The 12,888-nt window shown below is 44.9% G+C and overlaps 1 protein-coding gene across 6 annotated transcripts in view; it reads right to left on the reverse strand.

Annotated features, from left to right (window-relative positions):
* Positions 1-12,888, reverse strand: part of RAB30 (RAB30, member RAS oncogene family) — an 85,057-nt gene that overhangs the window by 19,744 nt on the left and 52,425 nt on the right. For 5 of the 6 annotated variants that reach the window (XM_043504100.1, XM_038387423.2, XM_038387426.2 and 2 more), the window contains 2 exons: positions 8,827-8,927; positions 6,392-6,475 (listed from right to left, as the gene is read on the reverse strand). In XM_043504100.1, coding sequence (XP_043360035.1) covers positions 6,392-6,475; positions 8,827-8,919 — 177 coding nt within the window. In that variant the 5' untranslated portion in view covers positions 8,920-8,927. Of the gene's footprint in view, positions 1-6,391; positions 6,476-8,826; positions 8,928-9,222; positions 9,323-12,888 lie in introns of all 6 variants that reach the window. The other variant, XM_038387425.2, reaches the window with a different exon arrangement.

The raw sequence follows: 12,888 nt of genomic DNA on the forward strand, positions 1-12,888 counted from the left end.
AATCTGGCTAATTCCAGCTTTTGTTGAACCATGGAGTCTGTCATTCTAACCTCTCTGTTTTTAACTAACTTTACACCCAAGAGTTAGAAAGAAAACAAAACAAAAAAACTTGACTTGTAAAATTTTGCTGTGCTGTAATATGATACTTATACTCTCTGATAGTGATTGTCAGCCTACAGAAAAATCCTAAAAAACCCCCAAACAAACAAAACCCCTAACACCTTTGTCTCCAGGCAAATGGGCAGAAAACCCCTTTAGCTGCTCTTAGATTAAAAAAAAAAAAAAAATCTTTAGGTCTGCGAAGACTGGTGAATTTCCCTGCAGGAGGTGAAGTACCCTGCCTTTAGGTAGAGAAAACTCCAGCTCAGAAAAAACAATTCCCTTTTGTCTCTGCTCTGGCCCCACAGCAGAGAAAAAAAACTCTAACTGCTTTCAGTTGGAAACCTGCTTTCCAGGAGCCCAAAGGAAAAAAAATCCCTTTTAAAATCTGTGTTTCTGGTTCAAAAAAATCTCAAATTGATCTCAAAATGATTTCAAGTTAATCCCACCGCTCTGCCACCATGTCAAGGTTCCTTCCCCACTCTGAATGCTAGGGTACAGATGTGGGGACCTGAATGAAAACCTCCTAAGCTTTACTTTTACGAGCTTAGGTTAAAACTTCCCCAAGGTACAAACTATTTTACCCTTTGCCCTGGGACTTTCGCTGCCACCACCAAACGTCTAACCGGTATTATTATTATTTATTAGGAAAGAGCCCGTTGGGAAACTTCTTTCCCCGCAAAATCCTCCCTTACCTTTACACCTCCTTTCCTGGGGAAGGCTTGATAAAAATCCTTACTAATTTGCATAGGTGACACAGACCCAAACCCTTGGATCTTAAGAACAATGAAAAAGCATTCAGTTTCTTAAAAGAAGAATTTTAATAGAAGAAAAAGTAAAAAGAATCACCTCTGTAAAATCAGGATGGTAAATACCTTACAGGATAATTAGATTCAAAACATAGAGAATGCCTCTAGCCAAAACCTTAAGTTACAAAAAGACACAAAAACAGGAATATCCATTTTCTCAGCCATTTAAAGAAATTAGAATCTAACGCATATCTAGCTAGATTACTTACTAAATTCTAAGACTCCATTCCTGTTCTGTCTCCAGCAAAAGCATCAGAGACAGACAGACAGACAGAGAGGCTTTGTTTCTCCCTCCCCCCAGCTTTTGAAAGTATCTTGTCTCCTCATTGGTCATTTTGGTCAGGTGCCAGCAAGGTTATCCTAGCTTCTTAACTCTTTACAGGTGAAAGGGTTTTTCCTCTGGCCAGGAGGGATTTTAAAGGTGTTTACCCTTCCCTTTATATTTATGACAGCATTAATCAGATCTACATAGAGTAGCTGTGGCTTGAGTATTTTTCAATTTTGATTTTGTCAGAAAAGATCAGACAGATCAAAAAATTAGCCCTGGATCACACAGAGTTTCATATGCTGTATCATGCGAAAGGATATGAAGAGATTCAGAACTTCCTTGTCTTGATTTTTACACTGAGGTCTCTCCCTGAGTTTTCTTTGCTATTCTTCAAACTGAGATGACTTGCAAAGAAGTCTCACATTAGCAAGTCTGTCTGCACAGATTTTGGAATGCAATCCTAAAAGCTCTAAGGACATTTTCCCAAGCAGTCTTGAATACCAAGAACTATTCTATAAATAGTGCTGCTCTCTCATCTTAGCCCTTAACCATGGTGCAGGAGGTGGGTGGAGTGAATGAAGTCACCACGTGGGAGCTTTGCAATGAGTTTATAGGCAGAGAAGTCCCTAGTTTGAGTGACAGGTCATTTTTATATCTCAACTTTGCATGCCCGAGTCATACCTGCTTTTCTTGCTAATATACAAGTATTTACTCCTGTTAGCACTGTTGAGCAAATACACCTGTGGGAGAGTAAGGTGGATTCTATTCTGCCTCACACATCAAGAAAAATCAATTAGGTTCTGATTGCAGAATCTCTTACCACCAGTGCTGGTGCAAGAGGCAGAAAGAACCCAGCTTGACTTTCAGACCCCAAGTAGTGACTGGCAGTTAAATCTGCAGGGCCAATTTTCCCTTTACTTACACAAGTTTCACATTGGTTTAACTTCACTGACTGACTTAAACATAGTTGTTCTTGATTTACACCAGTGTGAGAGAAGAATCTGACTCAGCATCTTTGGATCAGGACCATAAAGAGCAGTGTCTCAAACTAGGGCCACCGCTTGTTCAGGGAAAGCCCCTGGCAGGCCGGGCCAGTTTGTTTACCTGCCATGTCCGCGGGTTCGGCCAATCGCGGCTCCCACTGGCTGCAGTTCGCCACGCCAGGCCAATGGGGGCTGAAGGAAGGGAGGCCAGCACATCCCTGAGCCCGTGCCGCTTCCTGCAGCCCCCATTGGCCTGCAGCGGCAAACCGCGGCCAGCGGGAGCCCCAAATCGGCTGAACCTGTGGATGCGGCAGGTAAACAAACCGGCCCAGCCCGGCCTGCCAGGGGCTTTCCCTGAACAAGCGGCTGCCTTAGTTTGAGAACCACTGATATAGAGAATGAACATGAAAATTCTTCACTCCTAAATGTCACCTGTCAATAGAACTGCTAAATATAATACAACCCTATCTAATTGTAGGCTGCTTGAAATAAGGGTTGATTGATTAGATAGATAGCGCTCGCTCTCTCTCTCTCACACACACACACAACACACACACACACACGTACGTTTCAGGTGACCCTATCTGGATAGACAGGGCTGTGTCTGCTTTGTAAAGATTCTCGGCCTATAAGCCTTCTGCATTGTACAAAGGTGGCTACTTAGGGCTGGTCTACATTAAAGGATTTTTGCACCAGTGTGCCAAACTGGTATAAAGCAAGGATTGTGTCAGTGTCACTTAACCCAGGGTGCAAAAATCCCAAATGCAGGCAAGACCGTAGTACGTAATGCTTTCTCTCCTGTTGCTCCCTCCCTAGCTTCAAAGCACTGTGCGCAACATTGAGTTAATCCTGGTGGTATCACCCTTGTTATGGTAAATAAGTGTTATCCCCATTTAAGGATAGAAAAATGGAGACAGAAAGGGACAGTCACTTAATCAAGGCAACAAAATGGGGGCATCACCAAGGCCAGAATTAGCACTCTGGAGATTGCTGGTTCTCAAGCCTGTGCTCAGATCATATTTTGCTACCATCAGCTGCCTAGTATTTATTAAAGAACCTCCACAAGATATAGGTTTGCATGAGCACCTCACTGACAACCTTCAGACCGACTTTATAAAAAGAAGTTGGAAGAGAGAAACAGAAAACTCCCAAGTTAGAAAAGAATGGGCCCAAGATTTTTCAAAATCTGTTGCCTAAAACTAGGCTCCTGCATCCATAAGTGGTATGATTTTCAAGAGAGCTAAGCAGCCAGAATTTCTATTCCAAGCAGGCCATTTATTTAGAGGCCTAAATATTGCATTAGCAGCCTAACATTAGACTCCCACTTTAAGAAAATTTTGGCCTGGAATTGTCCTTGGGAGAATTAAAGTGGAAGAAAAACCCCTCTTTCTGTGTGGTCTGCAAACAACTCCTTCCCATATGTTATCTTGCCCAAAAGATTATGTCCCTTCTAATGCAGCCAAGGTCAGTGCATGCTAGGCTTATTGACACAGAAGTACAAGCTACATGAGTAAGAGCTGCCTGGTGCCCCTTCCCCAAGTATATCAATTGATTTTTCTGATTGACGCTCCTGTGGATTTCCATTTTTTCCTCCACCTTATACGAGCAAAGAGTCTATTCAGCCCCAGTCATGAATTCTGTATCTCTCTAAGAGGATGAATGTATATTTATACAGCACCCCTATGAAGAACCCAAATCACAAATTATACACATAAACCACCACTGGCCTGCAGCCAACCATAGTTTGAGGGTTGGAATGAAGATACCTCTGCATGGTAGGAGGTGCATGGTAAAATGCCCTTCGTCTTTCTAAAATGTGCCATGAGAACTGTAATCCCTCTAGAGAGCAGACAGGATATCAAGGCAAAAACTTTTCAAACTAAGGAAGGAAGGATGGTCTTGTGGCTGATGCACTGCATCAGACTGCAGAGGTCCGGGCTCAAATCTCAGCTCTGCCACAGACTGACTGTGTGACCTTGGGCAAAGTCATTTAGTCTTTTTGCAATTCCTTTCCCAGTTTATAAAATGGAGATAATACAAAACTACTTCCTTTCTCTCACCCTTTGTCCGTAGAGATTGTAAGCTCCTATAGCAGGGACAGTCTCTTACTACAGATTTGTACAAGCCCTAGCACAATGTGGCTGGGGACTCTAGATACTCCTATAACTAAAAAAAGTCAATCAGTAGGTGCCTAAATCCCTATTTAGGCAAACTATAGCCTGATTTTCTCAGATGATCTGAGGACCCCAAGGGAGCTGCAGGTTCTCAGAATATCTGATAAAAATCAGGCCACTTTTCATCACCTAAATAGATTTAGGTACCCGACTTCAGGCACCCACATTTGAAAATGTTGCCTTGTGTGTTTAATCCACACAGCCAGTAATTTGCACCACCTTGACTCTCTCATTTGAGTACCCACTAGAATACCAGAAGGGAGAGAAGAGAAATCAGCTATTTTTTCATTTCCGTCTGTGAGCTTGTACTAGTATAGCAGGGAATTGAATTCTAGGAAAACTTCAGGGGTCAACAGAAACTTTCACAACATTGAAAGCACCGATCATCACACTAGAGTCATCCAGTTTCTCCAAGGCCGGCCAGCTCAACCGAAATTGGAGGTATTTCTAGGGCCCTTCAGTCCTGCAGAACTCCACAAGCCTGCAGGTCTACACCAGTGAACCTTAGGAGCTCTGTAGGGACAGAGCTGCAATGACTACAGCTGGCGGAGGGGAGAGCACACCACATCCGAATTAACAGGAGTTCAGTAAATGGAGGTTGAACTGAAATAGTTCTTTGCACGTCCATAAACCCTAATACGCAAGCGCTGTACAAATATGGATTGAGTTTTGCAACACGCTTCTTCTAAGGTAGACTATTATTATCCTCACAGATAATAGGCAAAGAGGCACAGAACTAAAATGATATGCCCAAGGTCTAAACAAGTCAGAGCCAGGAATAGGACTCAAGAGTCCAGACTTTTCCAGGCAAAAAGGCTACAAGCACGCTCTCTCTCTCCTGTATGTCATCACAGAGCTTCGAACACCCGACAATTGCTTCCATCACAGATTACAAAGAGAAAAATTAATACTAATTCACCTAAACCCAGACAGTAGCACAACCAGTGGCGGACTTAGAGTTAGTGGGGCCCTGTGCACAGCTTCATTTTGGGGGACCCCCCATTGGGACCCAGCCAAGAAAAAGAACATTGTCTTATCTTACCCCCCCCCATTTTTCGTTTTTTTCCTTCATCCTCATCCTATAAATAATGGGAAGTAAATGAAAAGTGAGGTACCTTGATTGGGGCAGAGGGCTAGGGTGCAGGAGTCAGGCTTTGGGTGCAGGCTCTGTGCTGGGGCAGGAGGTCTGGGTGCGGGAGGGGTCAGGCTCTGGGAGGACGTTTGGGTGCGGGCTCTGGGCTGGGGCAGGAGGCCTGGGTGCGGGAGGGGTCAGGCTCTGGGAGGACGTTTGGGTGCGGGCTCTGGGCTGGGGCAGGAGGCCTGGGTGCGGGAGGGGTCAGGCTCTGGGAAGACGTTTGGGTGTGGGCTCTGGGAGGATATTTGGGTACGGGCTCTGAGCTGGGGCAGGAGGCTGGGGTGCGGGAGGGGGGCAGTGCTTACCTCAGACAGTGCAGCTCCCAACGTGACTGGCATACTCAGCCCTCTGGCAGCGGCTCCTAGTCAGGGAGGGCCAGGGGGGTCTCCGTATGCCACTGCCCGCAGATGCTGCCCCAGCAGCTCCCATTGGCCACAGTTCCCGGCCAATGGGCGGTGCAGAGTTGGTGCTTGGGGCGGGTGCAGCACGCGGAGACACACCTCTCCCAGGGCCTGCAGGGATATGCCAGCCGCTTCCTCTGCACTGTGCCACTCCCAGGAAGGAAGCAGAGTGGGCAGGGAGCCGCCTTAGCCTTGCTGTTGGCATGTCTCTTCGTGCCCTTTAGGGGGAGGGGGCAGCTGGTGTCCATGAACGGCCCAAGGGGGCAGCACATGGAGCCGCCTCCACCCCACCAGGGGTGCGCAGAGATGTGCCAGCAGCTGGCTGCTTCCGGGAGTGGTGCGGGGCCACCGGCCCTGGCATGCAGGCAGGCTGCCTGAGCCCTGCTGCGCTGTCAGGGCCAGGACTTGGGGCAGGGTGTCAGATGAGATTTGTTCTGCATTTTGGGGCCCCATGCCACTGCATGATTTGTTTCATGGTAAATCCGCTCCTGAAGACAACAAAGCAAGTTGGTAGTTTCCTACCTTCACTTTTTCACCATTTATCTCCACAGTCTTAATCATAAAGTCAACTCCGATAGTGGCTCCTTGACCTGGTGGGAAAAGCCCCTACAAAGAAAGCAGTTTGGTTAAAGCAGATTCCGCAGTAAGATGAGAAAGAAGATTTCACCTGCTGATGAATCCCCTCCAGGCTTCTGTCCCATCCTGCTTCCTCTAATTCTACTCCCCCTTCCCAAACAGTTGTTTTCCCATCAGAGAGAAGTATCAATAGATGGGGAAACAACTCAGATTCAATTTAGGGTGATTTGATCACATAAGTACCTACATGGGGAATAAATATTTAATAATGGGCTCTTCAATCTAGCAAAGAAAGGACTAACAGTCCAATGGCTAGAAGTTGAAGCTAGATAAATTCAAACTGAAAATATTGTGTAACTTTTTAACAATGAAGGTAATTATCACTGAAACAATATAATCAAGGGTTGCTGTGGATTGTCCATCATTGGCAGTTTTAAAATGAAGATTGGATGGTTTTTTTTTTTTTTAAAGACACGCTGAAGAAATTATTTTGGGGAAACTCTATGGCCCATGCTATACAGAAGGTCAGACTACCCTTAGAATCTATGATCTAGGAATTCAGAGAGATCTCTGTATCACAGGAAATGCAATCAATTGTTCTGCTGCCCTAGCTGATGGAGGACTGGACTCTCCCCCCACTCCATACACAAACTCCAATTGATTGCACTGGGAATCCAATGCTTGGAGTGGCAGCAAAATCAACTCTTACGTTACCTGGGACAAAAGAACAACTGATTATGTCTCTTGCTGTACAAAGGTCTCTCCAGTTCAACTCCAGTTGTTTTCCATAGAGTAAGGAACATGACAACTGGACTTGTAAGGCAGGGAGGGGGAGGGCAAACAAGAGGAAAAGGGGGACTGAGAAAGAGGAGGAAGAAAAGAAAAAAACTATAGATGTTTACACCCTTCTCTGAAGCATCTGGTATTGACTGATGTCAGAGACAGGGCACTGGACTAGATTGGCCATTTAGCTGATTCACTATGTCAAATTTCTCAGTTCCTAGGAATGAGTGGTGGCAAAAGCTTCAGGAACATTCATTAGAGGAGAACATTTTGTCATCACAGCTTTCCATTTCCCCAACACTGTTGTTCAACTCTGTTAAAGCCACTTTCCAAGCAATCCTCTCACATTCTCATACAAAGGTTTCTGTTAGCGAACCGACAGTCAGCTGCTATCTTGACAGTAGCAACGTCAAGAGGCTTCAACTTTCATTTCGTGGTAGTATTATATTTTGGTATAGTTAAATAGAGGGACCCAAGTAACAATAAAATAATAATAGCTTTTCAATTATTGGTTTCCAGGCCTGTAGACCTACACAAAGCCACATTGATTTCTGGCCATATCTGCCTCTGCTACCAATAGCAGCAAGCCAAAGCTTGGAAAGCAGCAGAATTGGCTGCCGATTTTACAGTTTAGCCTGTGTGGTTTAGCTCTAGTGCTGCCAGCTATTTGCTTGCTGTTGGAGAGGGAGTAAAAGAGTGAGTTTTAAGATTTCCAGAGGCTTGTTTTTAAAACCAAATCACAGAGAAAAAGTGCTGAGACTTTAAAATGAAACTTGCCCAGATACCATAACTTGTGTTACATACAGTATCATGCAAACTTCCCCTTTACCTCGGTTACAGAAATCCTGCTCCTCTTTTTCCCTAGTATCATTGCACAGAAAAGTGCAGATTAAGTGCCCAACACTTGTAATTGTTTAATTTTCTGCAAGGCAAGCAGGGACTTGCCTAACCCCATTTCTATTTTAAGGATTTAGCTGTATGGGTCACAGAAGAAAACAAAAGCAGGAGGTTGAGAGGTTTGCTGAGCAACATATGGTCTCATTCCCCCGTCTTTTTAGTCATCATTAAATGGCCTTTATAACGCTTGCAAAGCCTAATTTTTAAAGGGAGTGTGATGGAAGGTGCTGCACTGACAACCCCAGACATTGAATTTCTCTATCCAGATAGCAGTTTCCAGCAGCTTTGAAAGCTTCCCAGCCCTCTGCAGGGTTCAGGGTAGAAGAGGGACAGAATGCAGCAAGAGGGTACACTTCAGTCTCTGTGACCCATGCAGGCCTGATCCAGAGCCCATCAAAATCATGCCCATCTATAGTCTCCTCATTTTTCTCACAGCTAGATCTGCCAACAAGGAGGCTAGTTTTGCAGGACCTCCCCAACACAAGTCCTAGTGCTGTAAGTGTACCTGCAAGGGGTGATGTTGATATCACAACAAAGTGCTTTAGCTGATCTGCGTTGTGGGCGTGTACCTCAGTTCATAGCTACAGCTTCCAAGTTACTTTAGAGACAGTTACTCATTCAAATGGATTTACACACACGAACCAAAAACTTCCCCAATATGCATAGAAGCATTTTCCCCATTAAGAGAAGAAACATCCTACCTGAGTGAAGCGTCGGACTAAGCAGGTTTTCCCCACACCAGCGTTGCCAATTAAAACAATTTTGAACAGAAAATCATAATCTTCCATACTCATTTACACAGCTGCAAGGGAAAAAGAAATATAGATAAGCCAAAGGGGAAGTATCAGCTGAGGTTCAACCAGCTGGCAAGAGTGTTAGCTCTGCACTGTTGCTTTACTCTCAGGAGTCCGGCATGTGATATTTCTGCAGGGCACCACTAACAAATCAATGCGATTTTCAGATTCCCTTGCAACAGGGAAACCAGTACTCGCCTTTGGGATCAGTTTAGTTACTGCTGAACTTTACTCCTCCAAATACTCAGGACAAAGGTCATTACAGAGTTTGCACTGCTTGTAAGATAAGGGAATTGCACTTACAAAGGTGAGAGAACTCCTGCCTTCCTGACACAGAGTCCTTTTGCATGCCTGCAAACCTGACCACAAGCCGGCAGAGCCAATTCAACTTTTGCCATCCTGCCTGGCAAAAAAAAAAAAAAATCTGTTGTAAAAAGATGACAGAGTGGACTTTAACGCCATTCAATGAGGTCTTCAGAGTTCAGGCTGCCAACTGGACTGAATTACAAATGTTGGTTTATGAGCCTGCCTTGCTCAGTTTCTGTAAGGAGCCTTATACATACTACGTCGTAAGCCTTGGAGAGACAGGTCCTAGGTTTCATTAAATATTTTGCTCCCAACGCATCTGGTTTGGACTAAGCCACTAGTTTTCTCTTTCTAAAGAGAACATGTTAATTTTCATATTCTGATAACTGGGCCCCATTGTGCTAGGCGCTGTGCAGACCAATGGCACAGGAGATGTCCCTGCCCCAGGGAGCACACAATCTGCGTCTGGCAGGATGTAATGGAAAAAAAATTGGGAGAATGCGGCGGGGGGGAGGAGGGCGGGGGAATTAGTAAATAGGATAATGACCTCACAATAAAAAGAACAAGGTTTGGCACAAAGCCAAAATCTTAGCTCACAACCTGCCTAAAAAGAAAAGGAGTACTTGTGGCACCTTAGAGACTAACAAATTTATTAGAGCATAAGCTTTCATGAGCTACAGCTCACTTCATCGGATGCATTTGGTGGAAAAAACAGAGGAGAGATTTATATACACACACACACACACACACACACAGAGAACATGAAACAATGGGTTTATCATACACACTGTAAGGAGAGTGATCACTTAAGATAAGCCATCACCAGCAGCAGGGGGGGGAAAGGAGGAAAATCTTTCATGGTGACAAGCAAGGTGCCTGCCTAAGTAATTCCAGAAGGTAGTAACTTGGTGGCACTATGGCTGAGGAAAGATTTTAAAAGAGGGTTTTAAAAACAGGATAAGGCGGAAGGCTTCTTATGTTTGTAAGGGAGTTTCCCCAGGCACAGGGGACAGTGGGAATCAGCAAAGAAGCCAACAATCAAGCCGGCACTCACTGGCAAGGGGAAGGCAACGCTGACAGCCTAATAAGCTAATAGAGCAGAGACTGCATTGGCCAAATAGGGAGAGGCCTTATAAGCATCCTTAAATGGTATCTGGTGGGGTAGGAGGAGGAACCAGTGGAGGGATGCAAACAGGAGGGTGATGTGGCCAGAGTAATGAGACAGGAAGATGATTCTTGCACCTACTTTTTCAGTGGGCAATATGGTCGGCATCAAGGCCAGCAGAAGACGATATTACAGCAATCAAGGCATGAGATGAAGGTCTGAACAAGAATCTTAGGAATCTGGACAGGTGGAAGAGCTTGACTATTAGAAACATTATGCAGGTAGAAACAGCAATATGTATATGGCCTGGATGGGTGGACCCAAAGGAGGGGCTGAGTCAAAACACAAATGCAATATGGGGTGCAGGGCAGCGTGGCCTAGCGGCCAGAGTTCAATGGGGGGCACACCCACCAAGGGGTGTGGTGGCCCCGGTAGGGGGGCCCGGGCCCACCCCACTTCACCAGGCCCCGACTCAGGGCCATAACAATGGCAGAGCAATTGGACACTCACTAGTGGTGTGGGGTTTCCCACCAAAACATGCTGAGGTTTCCCAGGTGGGAGGTACCATTCCATCACCCTCCCTGGGTCACTTCCTATCAGCGTCCGCGTTGATGTCTCCCATGAGGCTTTGGATTCTCCATGGTCTGTTGTGCCGGTCGTCTTCTGTGGCTCCTCTGGTCACAGGGGACCAAGCAGGCCCAGGGAGGCTCTGGTTCCTGGCACAGTCGGGGGCTGTGGCTGGTCCTCCTCAGGAGCTTCCCAGACAGGTCTTTCCCCTGCAGCCTGCAGCCCAGAATGAGCTGGGCTCCCTACCTTTATACTGCTAGAGCACTTGGAGCATGCCCAGCCCTGCCTGGGAAGCGGGACTTCCACTGTCAATAGCATGGGCTTAACTCTGTCTGGCCTAGTGCAGGATAAGCAGACCCCGTCACAAACAGCAACAAGATCAAGAAAAACTGACATCCCTCTTAAAATTAAATGAGAGACACCACTGTTAAAATGTTTCATGCTTCACGACTTGCCAAAGCTAGAAAACTTTGGTCAATCAATGCAACTTCTTTTCGGACCAGTAAAAACTTCCTTAGCACTGGTTCTGGACCAGAGATCCCTGTGGTCCTTCAAAACCTGGGATATAATTTCACCCAGTCCCATCTGACTCCTGTTGCCAGTTCCCCAAAGCCATCCAACATTCAAACTTAACTTCACAGGAAACTTGAAGATAAACTTGTTTGTAGCTTTCTCGTGTTTACACTTATGAATGTTCAACAGCTCAGGCATACCCTAGAGTTATGTCTGATCCTCTTTGTTAGACTCCAAGACTAATCGTATGAGATAATGACCCAAAACTGAAACAAGACAACAGGCCAGTTGCCAAAGCCATAAACAAACAGCAAAGAAATTAAATACCAGAACTAAAACTAAACATAAAGGGTGTGAATAAGCAAGGATGGAACAAGCAAGAAATACAGAAAAAATAAAATGGGTTGAGCAAGACGTGAGGAGTTAAAAATGTTGGCCTTCTCCCAGTTTATCAAACCATTTCTCTCTTCATTCATTTCCCACTTATAAAAATCAGAAGGGCGCCTCTAGGCTTCCCAGTGTGTCCTGAATTCAACTTGACTAACTTTTAGGCCCTAAGTGGAATTTTCTAAAGTGCCTTAATGATTTAGGAGCACAAGTTTTATTAAGAAAACAAGTCAATGGGATTTGTACTCCTAACTCACTTAGGCCTGGTCTATACATAGTTTTGTACCATATAACTATGTTGGTATGATTTACCAGAACAGTTATACTCGTATAAGCCCTAGTGTGGACAGTTATACTGAGGTAAAATACTGGTATAGCTTAATCCTGTTCCCTTACAGGTGTAAGCAATACCAGTCGAAGCACCTTTATTGCAGTATAGCTGCAGCCACACTAGGGAAGTTGTACCATTTTAACGATACTGATCTAGTTAAAGTAGTACAGCAGCTTTTGTACCTAGGCAAGGCCTTAAGTAATCCCAACCTCCACAACTTTCAATGAGCTCTGAATGCAGACCTCTGCACCAAATCTCACTGAAGTCAGTGGGGTCCCCATGGTGTGGGGTTTCACCTGCACAGAGCTCCTTGCAGGACTGGGGCCTTCGATTATGAACTCTTGGCATTATATATAAACACAGTGCACAGATCCTAAAACTGTCAGCACTGGACTAATCAAAAGAGTTTACATTACTCTTATAAAGTTTTCTTGCTTCTGCAACTTTTAGCCAAGGGACTTTTTCGGATGACTCAGTCACATATTAATAAATTTTTCTTTCCTCTTTCTCTCTTAACCGAGCAAGTATATTTTAACCATTATAATTGTTGTTCTCACTGGCCAGGGAATAGTGGATCTCAAAGGAACTTTGACACAGCACTTAGTAACTAAAAAAATACTGATTCAGAGCAACATAACTCCTCATTATTCACTTGCGATCTGCTAAGCATTATTACTTAAAATTAATAAGTAGGAGTTGGATCACACTCACCCATAGTGAAATCCAAAAGAGGCACAAAGGGAAGAAAAACACCCCACAA

This window comes from Dermochelys coriacea, chromosome 1 (genome assembly GCF_009764565.3).
Source record: "Dermochelys coriacea isolate rDerCor1 chromosome 1, rDerCor1.pri.v4, whole genome shotgun sequence".
Classification (NCBI taxonomy): domain Eukaryota; kingdom Metazoa; phylum Chordata; order Testudines; family Dermochelyidae; genus Dermochelys; species Dermochelys coriacea.